At 42.3% G+C, this 20533-nt stretch overlaps 1 protein-coding gene, 1 long non-coding RNA gene and 3 other non-coding genes across 5 annotated transcripts in view; 1 reads left to right on the top strand and 4 right to left on the bottom strand.

The window, feature by feature from the left end:
• EPB41L4A (erythrocyte membrane protein band 4.1 like 4A) overlaps positions 1 to 9158 on the top strand; it is a 181443-nt gene extending 172285 nt beyond the window's left edge. The window contains exons 19-23 of the mRNA XM_075272249.1: positions 2774 to 2821; positions 4355 to 4423; positions 6437 to 6547; positions 7928 to 8006; positions 8545 to 9158. Coding sequence (XP_075128350.1) covers positions 2774 to 2821; positions 4355 to 4423; positions 6437 to 6547; positions 7928 to 8006; positions 8545 to 8664 — 427 coding nt within the window. The 3' untranslated portion in view covers positions 8665 to 9158. The remainder of the gene's footprint in view (positions 1 to 2773; positions 2822 to 4354; positions 4424 to 6436; positions 6548 to 7927; positions 8007 to 8544) is intronic.
• A 19-nt stretch (positions 9159 to 9177) lies between these two features.
• Positions 9178 to 15196, bottom strand: LOC142201820 (uncharacterized). The gene is made up of 5 exons (XR_012715714.1): positions 15075 to 15196; positions 12919 to 13005; positions 12107 to 12174; positions 10448 to 10520; positions 9178 to 9949 (listed from the first exon to the last, which is right to left on the bottom strand). It is a non-coding gene; the product is annotated as an uncharacterized LOC142201820 (long non-coding RNA).
• On the bottom strand, positions 10216 to 10348 carry LOC142190960 (small nucleolar RNA SNORA13). The gene has a single exon (XR_012714597.1). It is a non-coding gene; the product is annotated as a small nucleolar RNA SNORA13 (small nucleolar RNA).
• Positions 11654 to 11779, bottom strand: LOC142190961 (small nucleolar RNA SNORA13). Its single transcript, XR_012714598.1, has one exon. It is a non-coding gene; the product is annotated as a small nucleolar RNA SNORA13 (small nucleolar RNA).
• On the bottom strand, positions 12684 to 12815 carry LOC142190959 (small nucleolar RNA SNORA13). Its single transcript, XR_012714596.1, has one exon. It is a non-coding gene; the product is annotated as a small nucleolar RNA SNORA13 (small nucleolar RNA).
• Positions 15197 to 20533: the final 5337 nt, after the last annotated feature.

Here is a 20533-nt window from a genome sequence, read left to right as displayed (position 1 = left end):
GTGAAGAGCTATCTGTGCCGGTACCGTAGCGCTTCACTGTCAGAAGGGCGTTTCTGACAGTCGGTCAGGAAAGCCCTTCCTCACAGCACTGTATTGTGAGAGCGGTTATTCCTTACCGCCCAGTGATGACGCTGAGCAGTGAGGAACGACCCCCCCCCAGTACTCATCTATGGATGAGTACTATCAGGAGGGGAGGGGGACGTTCCTCACCGCTCTCACAGTACAGCACTATAGGCGCTACTTTGAGGAAGGGCGTTCCTGACTGACTGTCCAACAAACCATATGAAATAGAACATAGTACCCTGCAAATTTGAGTCCCTTCTGCACAAGAAAATGGCGCTTGGGCATGCTTACTGCGCATGCCCGCGATTTCAATTCTCTACTGCCGAGTATACAGACCCTGGAGGCAGTTACTCGCAGGGAGGAAGAGGAAGGACTTAGAGCACAAGCAACAGAGGTGGGCGTGAGCAAGGTATGATGCTCGGGGGTTCACGGAACGCCCAGGGTGCACAGAGGAACTCATTAGCATATTCGTTTTACTGGTAAATCATAAAAACGGGGGTGGGGGTGGGGTATTTTCTAAAACGATTTGCAGAATCTGAATAGCCTTTTTAAAGGCTATTCAGGCATATGTTTATCTCAAATGCCAAAAATCTAATGGTAGAGCCCCTTTAAGATGAATGGTATGTAGGAAAGTGTAAGAAATTTCTCATTAGTTCCCATTAGGTTAGTACTCAGACAAGTAACATGAAATGCTTGAGCTCTCTTATACTGGGGTGAGCCGCCTGTTACTGCCCCATATTTACATATACAAAAAGAAGAATCTTTCTGTAGTTTTTGTGTGATGTTAGCAGAAATTGTGTGCTCATGTCACCACAGTTACCCTGGCGCAGAGATGAGGTCGATCAGCTCCATTTACTACTAACAGTGGTGATGATAAATTTGTCAAGCTCGCTTCATTTCTAAGCGTTACCGGTTCATTTAGAAAGTAAAGCAATTTACTTAGCCAGTGTAACACCTTCACAACCTGCGATAATAATGTAGGTCATAGGTGGCTGTAGGCTGCCACACCATGACACTACCCTGATGTTGAAGAAACTCTACATCCCCTGCAAAAAATAAAAGGCTGATGCTACACGTTGCGAAAAATCAGCAGAAAAAAAAAAGTTCCAGACTATGGACCCCATTGGGGGCTTATGTTATTCGTTTGTACTCATTTTGGTCAGAAAACGACTTCCCAATAGGTCTTTTAAAAAAAATGTGTTCCCATCCGTCTTCTGCAGCCTCCGTGTCTTCTCATACAAGGGCTGCTCTGTCCTGTCCTGAGAGAAAAGCCTTGTAATGTCTCATTCTGTAGCCCTTAGCTCTACTCTCCTGAAGGCTCATAAACACTCATTTATAGGGGTTGTACCAAATCTGAAGTTATCGCCTATCAATATCTAACCACTGGGGTCCCCACTGCTGCCAAGAATGGGGTCCGGTTCTCCTGTCTGGATAGAGTTTCTAGTTGTATTGTATTGTCTTTTTTTTTTTTTTTTTAATGTAGATTGTGAGCCCACGTAGAGCTCACAATGTACATTTTTCCCTATCAGTATGTCTTTGGAGTATGGGATGGAAATCCATGCAAACACGGGGAGAACATACAAACTCCTTGCAGATGGTTTTTTTGCCCTTGGCGGGATTCGAACCAAGGACTCCAGCTCTGCAAGGCTGCAGTGCTAACCACTGAGCCACCGTGTGGCCCCGTATTGTATTGTCTGTAATGTGTTTAATGTATTCTCTATGGGAGACGTTTTTGTCCCTAAGGTGGTCCACATGTACAATATTTCTCTATGAATTTCTGTGGTCTCGCAACTATTGGTTATCACAGGTGAAACACATTTCTTTCCTGTGTTTTACACTGCCCAAGTCAGACAAGCTTCTAAAGTAAATTGACACAGACAGCCCGATCAGATGACTCAGGTGATAACCAGGTAGATAGTAGAAGTGTCCATTGCTGCGCAAAAGAAACTTCTATCATGTACCGTAAATACTCGAGTATAAGCCGACCCGAATAGAAGCCGACGCTCCTAATTTTACCACAAAAAACTGGGAAAACTTATTGACTCGAGTGTAAGCCTAGGGGGGAAATGCAGCAGCTACTGGAAAATTTCAGAAATTAAAATGGTCAGAGTTTTTGGATGCAGTAGTTGCTGGGGAAGGGGAGAGGGTGTTTTGGTTGTCTGTCTGCCCCTTCCCTGAGCTTGAGGACTGGGTTTTTTCCCCCCCCCGTTTGGAATTCAGCCTGGCTGAATATAGGGTATCTGCAGTGCTCCTATTAACCCCTTCCCGATGGAACAGGAGTACTGCAGATACCCTGTATTCAGTAGACCGGGCACTAATGTGTATGTGTTTCACAGTAATTTCCTACTTTTCTATGTATTCTAGGGAAAGGAGTGATTTAGAACTTTTATTTAGTTTATTTTTTATTATATTTTTTAAAGCTTTTTTTCCCCCACTATTTTATGGGAGATTCTATACATTACCATTGCGGATGGTCATAGACCCCCCTCCAAAAAAAAAAAAAATAAAAATATTTTTTTTTGTGCTTGACTTGAGTATAAGCCGAGGGGGGATTTTTCAGCACAAAAAGTGTGCTGAAAAATTCGGCTTATACTCGAGTATATACGGTATGGCTAATAACACATATGAGTATATATTTAGCAAAATATCATCCATTAGCCAGTATACCGCACCTACCGTGTATTGATTGGTTTTGTCTTGTTTTTGTCAGGAGAAGTCCAGATGTCCAAGCAAAAGAAGAATTGTGGAAACACATTCAGTAAGATTTCACTAGTTACTCTTCTGTTTCTGAAGGATGAATGTGTATTTATCTAATACTATAAATGCCTCATGATAAAAATAATGGTGTGAATGGATACTCAAGTACAAACATATCCACAATCTAAATTCCCTATCAGTATGTTTTTTGGAGTGCAGAAGGAAATAGGAGTACCTGGAAGAAACCCACGTAAACATAGGCAGAACATACAAACTCCTTGCCGATGTTGTCCTTAGCTGGATTCGAACCTAGGACTCCAGCGCTGCAAGTGCTAACCACTGAGCCACCATGGTGATTTTCTCCCTGCCTTGTTGTTCAAAGCCCTTTTTAAGGGGGTTGGCAAGTGCAATACTTTACTGGGCATGCCCACTGATGCCATCCTCCATCCAAGCCCGTACAATGGTGCCCCACTCTGATGCCCGAGTTCAGGGATTCTGGGTGGAGGAAAACGTCGTGCAGCAACGCATAGTAGATTCAGTACTGCACTTGCCAAACTACTCAAAAAATGCCCTTGGAAAAGGGATTTGCCCCTAAAGCCCTTTTCCTAGGGTCATTTACTTTGCAATGTGGGCTTCTGTATGCGGTGTAGGGTAAACACCCTTAAAGCCCTTTCCAACTCATTAGTATAACTATAAAATGCCAAAATTCTCAGGAACGGCGCAAAGTCAAATATCACACAGACTTATTTGACAACCATCTTCAGAAGCCCTATAAGGTGCTGTGAGTAGATTAGTGTCAATTTTCAGACAGACTCCCTTTATTTGTCACGCAGTGATGTCTGATATTGTCTGCTAATGGACCCTCTAATTTGTAAAGTGCTGCAGAATATATTGGTGCAATATAACTAAAATTATTATCAATAATAATGGAGTAAAGGGGTGGTCCCAAGTTTTAATGTCATGCCCTATCCCTATGCCAGAGACAGCTGAGCACTGTATTTGACTTCCATAGACAGTGTATATAGCAATGTTGTGCATGTTTGGCCTGCTGGTCCATTCGGGCGGGGATTCTCTTCATTGTTCATAGAGGTTCCAGTTTTCGGACCCCCACTAATCAGCATGTTAGCTAATACCCTCTGGATTGACGATAACACTAAAACCACTTTTCTTACTCTTCCTTACATTTCACGCTTCATCTACTTGAAACTTTGTTTTCTGTTTATACCCATTAAACCAGCAGGTCCAGTGCGAATGTGATAACATTTAGTAGAGAGAGGCATTTGTGGTAATAATAGAACATAATAATTGATATATTTCTGGAGATACAACCGCTGTTTCCAGCAGATCCTATGAAAGTCTTGGTATTGAGCTACACTATTGACTCCCTTATAAGTGCACTGCATTTGGAGGACAGTAAACGTAGCTAGCAATTCCATCCGAAAATATTTCTAAAGTGGTTGCTAATGTTTAATAAGTATGGCAAAATCTATCAATTCCCATCTAAATCTGAAACGATTTCATTACAGTTGCAATTACCAGCCATGTTTATATGTAATTACATGAATATTCAGATCTGTAAATTGTTCATTTGCAGGAAGGAACTGGTCGACCCCTCAGGCTTATCCGAAGAACAATTAAAGGAAATTCCGTACATGAAGATAGAGTAAGTGAATTAACCTTACATGCACCCACCCTGCTAGCTGAAGACGATTAAAGCAACACTGCAAGAGCAAGTCTCTGTTTCTGTGTATGAAACTATACAAAGCACATGAAAAATATTCCCCTTATTTTATAGGGAGATATTGACACACTGACAATTTAAAGATAGTCAATCACCTCCCCCAAGCATATTGAACTGCTACTACTGCCTTACGGAGCACATTACAGTGATAAACAATACACCTTTGTTATGTATGTCACTTTTGTAGATTTACAGAAAAACTAGCATTTTGTATGTCATTTTTAATAAAGGACTGATAGACACAAGGCATACCTGAGAAATAGTCACTTCCCACAAAGGGACTGAGGGCCCTGCTCACAAGAGCTTACAATCTGAGGTAGAGGGGGTGACAAGAGGTAGCAGGGGCGGTATTGCTTATACAGTGGTCAGATAATTCTGTAATAGAGGTAACTGTCATTACACAAACATAAAACTGTATGAGCAGTTACCACTCGTGTCCTTTAACATGTGGATGGAGCTTGGACATATAAAGTTAGCCTGATTGCGGTACAGAAGGGTTTACATTAGGTATTGGGATAGGCCTGTCTGAAAAGATGCGTCTTTAGTTTGTGCTTGAAGCTGTAGAAATTGGAAGTTAATCTGATTGTCCGGGGAAGAGCATTCCAGAGAAGTGATGCAGATCGGGAGAAGTCTTGTATACGAGAGTGGGAGGTTCTGATAATAGAAGATGTAAGTGTTAGGTCATTGAGTGAATGGAGAGCACGGGTTGGGCGGTAGACAGAGATGAGGGAGGAAATGTATGGAGGTGCAGCATTATGGAGAGCCTTGTGGATGAGAATGATAACTTTATATTTTATTCTATAATGAATAGGCAGCCAATGTAGTGACCGGCACAGACCAGAGGCATCGCTGTAGCGTCTAGCCTGATAGATGAGCCTGGCTGCTGCATTCAGAATAGATTGTAGAGGGGAGAGTTTAGTGAGGGGAAGACCGATTAGTAAGGAGTTACAGTAGTCAAGGCGAGAATGAATCAGAGAGACAATAAGTGTCTTTAGTGTATCTCTGGTAAGGAAAGGGCGTATTCTGGAGATGTTTTTGAGGTGGAGGTGACATGAACGTGCGAATGATTGAATGGGGGACATGTTGCATCTTTGACACAAGAAAGATGTACCATATTATCATTACCAGTTTTCTGGCACAGATGTTTTGATGAATTCCCTTCCATGTATCTTGTATTGCTCCAGTATATCTGAAATGACTGACTGCAGGTAGTTATCATTTACAAGAATAAGGCTCCACGTACACGATCATGTGCAGTCTGCGGGTCAGTGAAAGCAGCACGATTTTCTCTAACCCATCCATTTAATTGAATGGGCTGAGTTGCAAATGCAGTAGGTACAGGATTTGCTCCAGTATTTGCAGCTTTTAAAGGCTGTGTGTATGGGCCCAAACTGTTATATGTGATTGCGGATAAAATTGCAGCCATGTGCATGGTGCCTTATACAGAAATTATCTGTTAAAAGTAAACAATAGAATACTGACCAAAAATATGGTCAAGTGTATGAGGCCTTAGATTGAATTCACACATGCAGTTCTTGTTGCAGATTTTAGCCAGATAAAGAAAGGAAGAAAGGTGTAAGCATTAAGCCTTTTCCTTCCTTATGAATACACAAAAAAAACCTGCAAGAAAACTTACACTTGTGAATTTAGGGTTGGTCCATCATTTAGGCTAAGGCCCCACATATTAAGCAGCAGCAAAAGAAACACTGTGGGAAAAGGCCACGGCGGAACAGGGAGGGAAAACATATCTTTTCTTGTGATTTATGCGGGCCCCAAAAGTCAGATCATCAGATCTGTGGATAAGTTGCCAAGATGGGAATAGCACTTCACTGTGCAAATATGCCTGAATTTACAGTATATTATACGCAGTCATACCCCATACAAACTAAATTACTATGATTGTATTATAAGTGTTATCTTTTTCTGTTTGTCTAGGACTCAAGGGGATCCTATACGTATCAGACATTCTCACTCCCCCCGAAGCTTCCGCCAGTATAGGAGATCTCAGTGTTCGGACGGTGAAAGATCAGTTCTGTCTGAAGTCAAGTAAGCTCTGAAAACAGCAATATTATTGTCACAAAAATCACAATATAACAGTGACCAGCACATAAAATGATGAAAAAAAATAGATCAAAAAGTATAGGACAGCTGTGAAGTAGTTATTTACTATTAAGTTTTGTGTATGTTGCATGATACATTTTTCAAGCTGCAAAGCCCAACCCTCAACACCTCCTACTACATCCAACTCAAGATCATCGAATTTGCTCCTTCCTCACCTCAGAAACCACAAAGATGCTAGTCCTCATTATCTCCCACTTAGATTACTGTAACACCTTTCTTCATGGCCTTCCAGCAAATATTCTCACCCCCCCCCTCCAGTCCACCTTAAACTATGGTGCTTGCTTAATAGTCCTCTCCCTCCATTCTTCATTGGCCGCTCCCCTCTGCCAGTCCCTTCACTGGCTACCCATTGCCCAGCAAATAGAGTTCAAGTTACTAACGCTGACATACAAAGCCATCCACAACCTGTCCCCTAATCTCCCACTACCTGCCTCCTCCACTGACCACCTACTCCGCTCTTCCCACCACTGTCTCCAAGATTTCTCGTGTGCATTCCCCATACTCTGGAACTCCTTACCAAGACACATAAGACTGATCCCCACAATCACAGGATTCAAGACAGCCCTGAAGACTCGTCTATTCAGGAAGGTCTACAACCTCCAATAACACTGTCACCGCACTGCCATCCAAACAGCCTCTCCCCTCATAGATTGTAAGCCCTTGTGGGCAGAGCCCTCTACCCCACTGTGGCATTAGTATTGTATATGTATATAAACCCTCACCTGTATAGCACCATGGAATTAATGGTGCTTTACAAATAAATACATTTTGCACAATTTTAGAAACATTGTTAAAAAGGAGAAAGTTGACACATTGTGGAAACAGCAATTTAAGCTACTTTGGAAGTGCATTCAAAAAATATTCAACATCTTACAGTCCTAGCAAAGTGAATCAGATTCTATGTAACCTAATGCACACTTTGCAGGAAAAAAAAAAACAAACCCTGCAGAACATGCAGTATGTTAATTTTACCTGCAGAAATGCTACAGAAAATAGCAAAAATACAAAAAACAAAAACACAAGTGTATTTAATGCATTTTTGCAGTCACTGGTAACATATGTGAGTATTGTCACTGGCCATCTCCAGAACCACTAAGGACACAGATTGATCTCATAAGTCATGGCTTCTGGCAATGTGGCCCCAGCATGAGCCGGAAAAGGCATCAGTGACGTTATTTTTCTCAACACCTCTGCCGCAATAGCTCCACAGGTTGCTCCAAATCTTGGACAACCCTTTTAACATCTGCTTAATATATCCGGTTTTCATTCAACTATTTTTTTTTTTTTTTTTTTTTTTATCAATAGTGCAAAAACTGATCTTGTGCCTCCATTGACTGTTACACGAGCCTCAGATATACATTGTACCACTGGACCCGCTTCACAGGTTAGTAAATAAAATGTTATAATGGTAAATTGACGGTTTTTCATTTACTTAAAGGCTTTTATTCATAATCATTTTTAAATTTCTAGACAATTAAAAGAATTTTTTATGGTGAGCCTTGTTTTGATTGGTTGCCAATCGATACAACCATAAACGTAAAAACTTTCATATTACAGACAGGTTATCATGCAGAGACACAACATACACAAAGTGGTAGCCTGGCCACAATAAGGAAATAATGGCTTTAATTGTGACCATAGAAAGTTCTGGCATTCATGGTTGTTTCCATTCACCAACCAATCAAGACAGACTGTCTCTACTACAATGGCCATAGAAACTGTCTAACCCCCTTTCTGACACCCTTCCGCCATACTATTACAGCAGTTGTTGGGTTTAACCATGTTGCCATAGGTTCTCTGCTACTTAGCTTTCCAGTACATTGTACAGAATAGTATTTGACAATTCTAAAGTAAAAATTGTTCCATAATAAAGCCCTCGAATAAAGTTATGGCTTTTTCCATTGTATTCTCTCTAATTTCAGAGACGGAATGGGTCTAAAGATAGTCTGAATGAAGCCGGTGTTTCTCATGGCAAGGACATAAAGCAAAGTGTAAAGACGATAAAGACAGTACAGACCTCACGCCTCACCTCTGAAACCTGACACTAGTGGAAGATGTTTGCTCTTAGATGATCTGTGGACCAAGAACCCCCATAAGTGGTTTCCATGACGGACTAAATGGAGTGTCTTATTGCTGGAGCCAACACCAGAGTGCTCATTAATCGCAAAGTTACTACCTGCGACTGTTGTGGCCACATGATATAGAAAGGTGTTAAAGACTGTTCTACCAAGACCACTAGTGTCTCATACATCAGCCGCCAATGTTACAGTGACCACCACATGAAAGATTCTGCTCCAATGCCATTGTTACAAACCCCGTCTACACTTTTTATGTGGTCTGTGACGACAAAAGCCAATCATTTCTAGCTGCCCGAGTTTATAAGCATTTGACGTTCAACATACTTGTTTGGCACAATCTTAGATTTTAGTTGCTACAAGGGCATTTGGCCTATAGATGCTTGTATACCAAGTGAAACATTATTTGTAAATTTGTTTTTTTATTTTGAGAATTTTGAATTTATTTTATTCTTGCAGTATTAAATTCCAAAAGTATTTAAGAATAAAAAAGTCTAGTCAAAAAACTCTGAATTCATATCTTTTGGTAGATTTAGCTGGGCTGGACATACAGGAATAGAGTAGTGGCTCTGCTGTATACTGTAATTCATCAGGTGGATTTTCACGATAGATCCCCCTAGGTCAAGTGATTGGGACTGGGTCACTCAGCCCTCCATCCACATGTCAGGTAGTTTCCCTGTACCATTGGGGCTGGCTGACTATATTATGTGTGAGACGAGAGGTTGGGGCCAGATTCTGGTCACATGACCCTGTGGCAGGAACACCTGGTTCAAGATGAAGAATCTGCCAGACGAGGTGGATTTAACAACTCATTTAAGATAATTAGTACAATGCATCTTCAGGCTGAGGCCACAAGTAACTGGTCCACTCCAGGCATCATCCCAAAGCAAGTAGTAGTTTGGTGTAACCCAGCGGGGCCTGGTTGAAACTTTACCAAACTCATAGCAAGGAAATGACCTGCTGCAGGATCAAAACCCACAGCACAAGTTACTTTGCAGAGTTTTTCAGACTTGATAAAATCTCACTGAATGCACTGAGGTACTGTGTGGCTTAAATATTACCTTTGTATTCAACATTTAATACCATGACAACTTGCTTCACACAGAATGGAGTAAAACTTGTTTTAATAGCAAATTATTACCCATTATAAATACAATATAAAGTTAGTCAACATCTTTGTTATAGTATAAATCAAATAATGAAGAGCTCTGCTTCAGACATTCTTGTTAAGATGGTCAAGTAGATTTCCAATCTAGAAAAAACAAACAAAAACAAATCAAGTATTTTGAGGCCTGCTACACAGACCGCTATTGTGAGGGGGCGGATTATGACATGGATTCAGCACCAAAATCCCCCCCCCGTGTGAACAAGCCCTAACTTGCAGAGTAGACTGTGTGATCACTGGGGATCCAACTAGTCACTGAAATGTGTCAATCGTATTGATGAACAGAGCTGTGATCATATATGTGCACTCTCTCTTCATATACACAAAATAATGCACAAGCACATATGGACTCTAGATTATTCCAGCACAGCCATACACCCAAGAAGGAGACCATCCCAAGGTGTGGCAGGCCATGATGGAGTTTTATTTCTGCCTTTTCTGACACCACATTCACCACTTGTTTAGCAAATGGGCAACACAAAGGCAATCGGCATTACATAATATCTGACATGCAAAGAGTTCAAATAACTGGGCAACAATGGGTGGGTGCTACAACGTAGTGTCGTACAAGAATAAATAACTAACCTATTTATGTTGGCGTCCTTACGGAACAGTGCGAGATTCTTCTTTCAAAACAATAAGAGTCGTTTCCAGAACTCTAGAAGAAACAACATTGATCCTTATTATAACCTGAAAAATCAGGATTACCTTACAAAACTGACTTCCCTTCTAACCATTCAGATGTAGCAATGCTTTATTCTTATGCAAAATTAAGGGAGTTGCTTTGTGTCTTGTCCTACATGGAACCGGACATAAGGATCAGAATGGAGAGACCCTCTTGTTCTTGGTGGACTCCAGCTGTACTTGTATTACACTGGCAGCCAGGACACACTATAAGGGATCTTTCCTGCTTTGATATCAGTCACTTATGAAGGAGTCAGAGTCAAGCCATGGATAAGTAGTCAGTTTGGCCTACCAACTACCTTGGATCAAACATACACTGTAGAGCAGGGGTAGGGAACCTTCGGCTCTCCAGCTGCTGTGAAACTACAACTCCCATCATGCTCCATTCACTTCCATGGGAGTTCCCAGAACAGCAGAGCAAGTTTGCATGCCGGGAGTTGTAGTTTTGCAACAGCTGGAGAGCCGTACGTTCCCTACCCCTGCTGTAGAGCAAGGAGCAGATTGGAGAACTACACAAGACATACCATCTCTACACCACTGTCAAGCAGGATTAGGTTTTCTCCTGGAGCGACATGGAACATTTAAAGGTGGTTTCTCTCTAACCTCTTGACACCAAATTAGCACCTACCATGGAATCTCTGGAGGTCTGTGGTATGCAATGATGAACAGGTAAATCAAGGTGCCATCCGCTACAGTGCAAACCTCACTCTGGGTTTCCTATGCCTGTGATCACAGCAGGTCTCAGTCAAACCCCAAGAATGCCATATCTATCACTTATCTTGGGTATTGGTGATAAAAGCTTATAAATCTATGAGTGTGTCCAGGGAGTATGTATTCATTAACCTGGTCCTGGGATGCGTATGATGGACGTGACAATGTCATGATCCTCGGGTCATGTGATCTGAGGCAACGTTAGGCTCCCGTGCTCACTCCTCCCCCTCCTTTTCTGATATCACAGGTAGTTTACCTGTGCTATGGGGGTTGGCTAACTATAGTAAAGTCATCACGTTGTCAGAATCCCCACGGGTCCATAAAAGGCATTTGGCTGGACAAAGAAAATGAATAAGAACACCCCCCCCCCCCCCCCAAAGAGAACCGGACGAATCAAACTGTTTCCATGCTGCACAGTAGCCATGAAACAACTTCAGGGCACCAACAGGCTCAGAAATTACTGTATGCCTTGTCTGACGCCACATTCATCATTTCATAAAATGAATGAGTAACACAAAGGCAAGTAACAATTCTTAACCTGAAGACCACAGGCTCCTAAAGTGGAAGTAGCAAATTCAGAAGACAGACACCTTTAACCAGTAGGACATCTTCCACTACCCAAAACTTATATTACACCAATAAAGCTCAGCATTACCTTACACTAGGCTAAAGCAGAAACATAATTGTACCATGTCGGGAGGACTATAAAGCCCAGCCTTATAATACCTCACCACGTCCGGTGTAATGTTATCAATACAAGGTAAGAGTTACAATTTATAATGAGACTATTCAATTCTGAAATTATCTAATGAACCGAACATAAAAAAAAAAGAAAAAAACTCAGCTTACGTTTATTTCTTTATCTTATTCACCGGCCTCTCTACGGTGATCTTCAACTGAGAGGTCATGGCTGGGACCTGGAAATCAGGAAAAACAAGAAGGAAAACTTAATACAATTTTGAAAGGGTTGTCATAATACCTTATCCAAAAGAAAAAGGATAAAGCATGTGATCGCTGGGGGTTCTACCATTAGAAGCCCAAATCACAAGATTAAAGGTCCCAAAGTTCACATTGTGAATAGAGATGAGAGAACACTATTTGAAACAGCTGTTTCGAATAGCATGCTCCCATAGAAATGAATGGAAGTGCCCCCCCCCCCCGCGTGCCAGCTACGTCCATTCATTTCTATGGGAGCGTGCTAGTCGAATCGGCTGTTTCAAATAGTGTTCGCTCATCTCTAATTGTGAATGGTATGGTAGGGAACCTACACCCAGACTGATCCTCTGTATGGAGTCCTACAATACTGCTCCACCTGCTATAGAGCAGCACGGCGCCTTCACTGTCAATAGGAGCTGAGCTCAAGTCAAGGCGTTGGGCGGTTATACAAGGTTTCCAACATTGTCCATGCAAGAGCACATGGACTCAAGATTATTCCAGCACAGCCATACACCCAAGAAGGAGACCATCCCAAGGTGTGGCAGGCTATGATGGGGTTTTATTTCTGCCTTTTCTGACACCACATTCACCACTTGTATAGCAAAAGGGCAACACAAAGGCAACTAACATTACACAATACCTGACATGCAAAGAGTTCGAATAACTGGGCAATGCCATTGTTGTGGGTGCTACAATGTATCGTCTTACAAGTATATGTAACTAACCCATTATTTCTGGTTGCATCACCCAGCAGTGTGCTGTTCTTCTTACAGTTATGAGACTTCATTTTCACCACGGTGCTGCAAACTGACCTAGAAGAATGAACATAAATCCTTATTATACATCACTTGTAAGATTAGGATTATCTTTACAAAACCTAAACATCCAGACGTAGCAGTGTTCATTCTTGTGCAACATTAAAGGGATTTTCCGGCAAAGGATCCATCCGAATGATTTATCGTGTACAGTGAAAACAATAGGTGCTTAGCCAGGATCATACAGCAGTAGGGCTGATGTACAGACTATGACTAAAAGAAAACCTGTTACTGAGCAGGAGACGCTGAGAAGATTGATACACTTTTTTCAGAAAAGACTGTATAACCTGTACCTTAATTATTTCTCAGTTCTTCCTAAATCCGGTGGTCAGTCCTAACAGCCTCACCTATATCACTAGGGTATACAGTGATAACAGTCAATCATGATAGGACCGCCCACTGGACTCCTTCACTCCTTAGCACAAAGAGCAAAGATTTCAGTGAACAGTTACACCAAAATCGTTTCCCACATAACTTTATAGGTCCCAGCATCCATGCAGATAGGCTAGGATTATCACAGCAACAGCTTCCCTTTGACAAATGGGCCAGCACTAGTTGGTCAAGTGATCACTTTTTTTTGTGTGTGACAATGATCACACACCCTATTTAGGGGGGTTATGCAGTTCCTAATATTGATGGCCTATCTCCTTAGGATAGGCCATCAATATTTTATCTACAGGGGTCCAAATACCAGTACTGGCCATTTTTACATAGTCTGAGCCACAATGTTCACTGACCGTGGTGGCAAAATCTAGGAACTACATCCCTGTCCTGTAGACATCAACGTGATAGCACTACAGTACAAACACATGCTGGAGGACAGTGGACTGCTCACAGCACACACACTACCATACACACATACTAGCTGGATACCGCATACACACATACTAGCTGGATACCGCATACACACATACTAGCTGGATACCGCATACACACATACTAGCTGGATACCGCATACACACATACTAGCTGGATACCGCATACACACATACTAGCTGGATACCGCATACACACATACTAGCTGGATACCGCATACACACATACTAGCTGGATACCGCATACACACATACTAGCTGGATACCGCATACACACATACTAGCTGGATACCGCATACACACATACTAGCTGGATACCGCATACACACATACTAGCTGGATACCGCATACACACATACTAGCTGGATACCGCATACACACATACTAGCTGGATACCGCATACACACATACTAGCTGGATACCGCATACACACATACTAGCTGGATACCGCATACACACATACTAGCTGGATACCGCATACACACATACTAGCTGGATACCGCATACACACATACTAGCTGGATACCGCATACACACATACTAGCTGGATACCGCATACACACATACTAGCTGGATACCGCATACACACATACTAGCTGGATACCGCATACACACATACTAGCTGGATACCGCATACACACATACTAGCTGGATACCGCATACACACATACTAGCTGGATACCGCATACACACATACTAGCTGGATACCGCATACACACATACTAGCTGGATACCGCATACACACATACTAGCTGGATACCGCATACACACATACTAGCTGGATACCGCATACACACATACTAGCTGGATACCGCATACACACATACTAGCTGGATACCGCATACACACATACTAGCTGGATACCGCATACACACATACTAGCTGGATACCGCATACACACATACTAGCTGGATACCGCATACACACTAGCTGGATACCGCATACATACTAGCTGGATACCGCATACATACTAGCTGTATACCACATACTAGCTGTATACCACATACATACTAGCTGTAATACCACATACATACTAGCTGTAATACATTTTCCCTATGTCAGTTAAAAAGGGGTGTTCCTGTAACCTCCTTAGCCCCACCAGGGCAGTACTGGAGGTCTATAGTGTGTATACACCGCAGTGCCAGCCTGACAAGGAAGAGAAGACTAGAGGTCAGAAATGAGATAGACGAGTGAGGTCATGTGGTAACTGTACAGGCACAGTACAGTGTCACTGCCCATACCACACCTTACCTATGGGCGCTGCCCCATGCCGGCCGTGGATGTGACCCCGAAGCAGTCTGACGCTTGAGTGAGCCGCCATGTCCGCACCACGTGCTCTAGTCCTCAGCGCCCTCACACAACCTGCCGGCTGCCGGACCACAGCAGAGAGAGGAAGTGAAATGAGCGAATCTGTACTACACCATCCGGGCTGTACCATGTGTGGAGGGGGAGACGGGCTGCACCATTACTAGAGAAAAAAAAACTACTGCTTGATATCAGCTTGTGTTAACTGCAGACAATACAATAGACCCCGTATAATAATAAAATAGAGTCCAGGACAAGCTGGCTACTACTGATACATTACTGACAGGGAGGAAGAGAAAAATGTTGTCACACCATCCCCATCCTGAAGCTACAAGTCCTCTGCAATGACTATACCAGACAGGCTGCAGAGCTGACTCTCTAGCCTGAGCTATAAACAAGCACAAGATAGCTGCTAGGTTCACATCTGCATTAGAGTCTCCATATCAACCGCTGCCGCAGATATTCGCTAAAAATGGCGGAGAGAAAAGTCCTACAAGGACGACTTTTATTTCTGCTGTTTTCAATATAAAACCGTCAGAAACCTGGTGAACCTCATTATAGTCTATGGTGTCTGCAGGATTTGGGGTGTAAACGCTTTTTAATAGGATAGGGTTTCCGTCTTTGGGGATTAGCCAGAAACCCGTCCACTTTACAGGTACTGCAAATTCACTTTTGCCATGGCATTTACGCTACGTGAGTTCCCAGCCTTATAATGGTTACCATATTTTTCGGACTATACGACGCACTGGACAATAAGACGCACCTAGGTTTTAGAGGAGGTAAATAGGGAAAAAAATTTGAAGGACAAAATGGTAAAATCCTACTAATATTATAAATGTGAAAGTTTGTGTGTTTGGATGTTTGTGAGTTTGGATGTTTGTTCCTCAATCACGCTAAAACGCCTGGACGGATTTGCGTGCAATTTTCCACAAACATAGTTTTCCCTTAGGATTGAGTCACAGGCTACTTTTGGTGCCACTAAACAACATGGCTTCCTAGCAGGAGACTCACAAAAGCAGGACTCCTAGCCCCAGCTATAGACTCACACACACTGCCTGGCATTTCCTGCCTCAACCTGCCTGCACACTCCTTACTGTCACCTCAGGAGTAGCCCTCACTCTACTCACTCACATTTACATATAGATTTCCACTATATAACACATCACATTGTCTGTATCACTACATACACAATACAACACATCACATTGTCTGTATCACTACATACACAATACAACACATCACATTGTCTGTATCACTACATACACAATACAACACATCACATTGTCTGTATCACGACATACACAATACAACACATCACATTGTCTGTATCACGACATACACAATACAACACATCACATTGTCTGTATCACGACATACACAATACAACACATCACATTGTCTGACACAATACAACACATCACATTGTCTGTATCACGACATACACAATACAACACATCACATTGTCTGTATCACGACATACACAATACAACACATCACATTGTCTGACACAATACAACACATCACATTGTCTGTATCACGACATACACAATACAACACATCACATTGTCTGACACAATACAACACATCACATTGTCTGACACAATATAACACATCACATTGTCTGTATCACGACATATACAATACACAGGCTACTTTTGGTGCCACTAAACAACATGGCTTCCTAGCAGGAGACTCACAAAAGCAGGACTCCTAGCCCCAGCTATAGACTTACACACACTGCCTGGCATTTCCTGCCTCAACCTGCCTGCACACTCCTTACTGTCACCTCAGGAGTAGCCCTCACTGTACTCACTCACATTTTACATATAGCTTTCCACTATATAACACATCACATTGTCTGTATCACGACATACACAATACAACACATCACGTTGTCTGACACAATACAACACATCACATTGTCTGTATCATGACATACACAATACAACACATCACATTGTCTGTATCACGACATACACAATACAACACATCGCATTGTCTGTATCACGACATACACAACACATCACATTGTCTGTATCACGACATACACAACACATCACATTGTCTGTATCACGACATACACAACACATCACATTGTCTGTATCACGACATACACAACACATCACATTGTCTGTATCACGACATACACAACACATCACATTGTCTGTATCACGACATACACAACACATCACATTGTCTGTATCACGACATACACAATACAACACATCACACCACATTTGCTAGCCCACCAAACTTTTTAAAGCACTTTTACAGTTTCACACGTCTGTGTCCGCCCAATTCTCAAATCACCGCAGACGAAGTCGCGGGTAAAAGCTAGTATTTAATATATGGGAGTTGTGGGGAATGTCTATTGCTTAGATCACTTTTTATTTAAATCAGAGGCAAACCGGTGAAAAAACCCCGGCGGTTTGGCACTTTTGATTTTGAGGTTCACCGTACAGGAAAAATATTAGTAGACCGGGCATTTTCGGACACAGGGATTCCTAATGTGTATGTGTTTCACAGTAATTTTCTACTTTTATATGTATTCTAGGGAAGGGAGGTGATTTAGAACTTTATTTTATTTTTTTTAACCACTTCCGGACCGCCCATAGACTATATACGTCCGGGAAGTGGTTGCCTAGTTCTGCCAGGACGTACCTGTACGTCCAAGTCAGAACACAGCAGCTGCACGAGATCGTGTAGCTGCTTTCACTAGGAGCCGGCTGTAACTTCAGCCGGAGCTCCTAGAGAGAAGACAGGGCAGATTTATTACCTCCCCTGCCTTCTCGATCGCTGTGTATACAGCGCTCAATGAGCGCTGTATACACAGCTATGAACGCAGCCATAATTCAGCTGCCCTCTGACCCGGCGGACACGTGACCCACCGGGAGCAGAGTCTTACCAGAGCTGCTGGGTCCTACAGGACTCAGATCAGCTCAGTAAGCTGTATATACAGCATGCAGGAAGTTGGATTTCTCCTGTATCTGAGGTTAAATGTAGCAGCCTCAGTTATAGGAGAAATCAGCCTCCAGTACAAAAAAAAAGGTGATCAGATGTCCCCAAAGGTCTCTTATTACCTTATGGGGACGCAATCTGGAAAAAAAATAAAATAAAAATATAATAAAAAAGTTTTAAAAAAAATGTAAATAAAATAATAATAAAAAATAAATAAATAATACGCTAATAAAACGCCGTTATTAAAGGTTATAGCCCCACCCCCGACGACACCATACAAAATAAAAATTACCGTAACGGAGAGGAAAAACTATATTATAAAGTTTTTCAGTGACACTTTGTGTTATTAAATTTAAAAAAAAATAAATTTGAAAACCAGACACAATTTCCCTCCTATTTTGTTTATATTTTCCCAGATATAAAAAAAATTAAAACACATTCGAAAATAAAGATAACATAAAAATAAAACCCTATGTGTCCCCGAAAAAAGACGCAAAAATTAGTTGACTGAGACATACGGGAAAAATGTTACAGCCCTCAAAACCGCACATACAAAATAAACCTAAAATGTGTCTGGTCCTGGACCACAAATTGGCCCGGTACTGAAGTGGTTAAAGCTTTTTTTTTTTTTTTTTAAACTATTAGCCCCCCCCTTAGGGGACTTGAACCTGCAATCATTTGATTGCAAGTCCCATAGACGGCAATACAAGTGTATTGCCGTCTATGGGAGATTCTATACATTACTATTGCGGAGGGTCATGGACCAGCCGCAATAGTAATATAGCGATGACTGGCCTGGGAGCCTTCAGTAGGCTGTCACCAGAACAGGTCGGCTCCTTCGATATCGCTGCACAGGAGCCGGCCTGCAACTTTACAGGTATGGGGCTGGTGGGGACTGGCCCCGGGGGAGGGGGGTATTTTACACTTTGGGGGGGAAGGGGGGGTTAAGTTTTTATGCCTGTAATTAGAATGCATTCTAATTGCGGGCATTAGCTGCGGGCCTCCACGTATAGCCTCCACGTATAGCGGAAACTCGGTTGCTATGGCAACCGCTCTGCAGCAGAGAGGCCGCCATTACAAACCCGGCATCCGCTGTAATAGAATGATGGATGCCAGGGAGAGTTTTAGATGCCGACCCAGGTGCCAGGGCCTGCGGCATCGCTACACTCCTGTCTTGCAGGAAGCCAGCAGCGGCAGCAGTGTGGTGATGCTTCAATTCCGCTCCTCCACATTCGAACTATAAGACGCACCCTCATTTTCCCCAAAAATTTTGGGGAAAAAAAGTGCGTCTTATAGTCCGAAAAATACAGTATATTACCTTTTACTGAAAATTATTTAAGGGACTTTCGAACTCATATACAGTATTGAGGACCCATCCTTAGGGTAGGTCCTCAGTATGTGATCAGTATGAGCCTGCACCCCCACAGATCAGCTAATTGAAGAGGCTGCAGCCAAGCACAGTGCCGCACATAAATTGTAGGGATTGAGCTTTGTATTGTAGGCCAGCCCCATTCACTTATTCACCAGGGATTGGATCTTTAAAGACCCTAACAATGCCTTGGTACCAGGTATATCTCAAGATCCTCTCAGTACTAGGTATTTAATCAGAGACATGACAAATCTGATTGAATCAATTTTGGATTGGATGTTAACAGGTTCAGATGTTATTCAGCCCATCAGGAGTAAAGAATCTGTGATAAATGTGTGAATAGAACCTTTAAAGAATTCTCCATTGGTTGTACATTGATGAGATTTACATAAGATAGGCCACCAGTGTATGATTAGTAGGGGTCCTGACCTCCATGACACCAATCAGTACAGTGCTATGTGTACCCCAATGATCAGACTGTGGCCTACCTATGTCATGAAGAATCCTTTTTAGAAGAGCTTTCATGTCTTCTTAGGAAGGGAGTGTAAAATACCATATCAAAGCTGGCAGTGCACTGAATGCAGAGCACTTTCTGCTTTGCTGGTGTCTTCCCCCATTGCCGAGATATCAGTACTGCTAGTTTCAGGTACCAATATCACTGCACCATCAGAGAGGCCAACCTCACAGCTCAGTGTCACCTCTGGACAATAAGGAACGCTCCCTTAACAGTACAAGTCTATAGAGGTTTACCGTCAGGGGGCATTCATGCATAACTCATTCCCTAGCTGAAAGGGCATGAAAAATCTACTTCAAGTATCTATCTATATATATCCTATTAATATTATAAATGTGAAAGTTTGTGAGTTTGGATGTTTGTGGGTTTGTGTGTTCGGATGTTTGTTAGTCAATCACGCAAAACCCGCTTGACCGATTTGGCTGAAATTTTCCACAAACATAGTTAATACACCCCATTGCGCAATAGGCTACTTTTCGTCACAATAGCGCACATACGTTTTTCCCAGGACCCCCACAAACCCCAAACTCACATCACTATCTCTGCAATCTCACACACTTTGGA

This window comes from Leptodactylus fuscus, chromosome 1 (assembly GCF_031893055.1).
Source record: "Leptodactylus fuscus isolate aLepFus1 chromosome 1, aLepFus1.hap2, whole genome shotgun sequence".
Taxonomy (NCBI): domain Eukaryota; kingdom Metazoa; phylum Chordata; class Amphibia; order Anura; family Leptodactylidae; genus Leptodactylus; species Leptodactylus fuscus.
The sequence above is the reverse complement of the archived record's forward strand: the minus strand, read 5'-3'. Positions and strand labels throughout refer to the sequence as shown.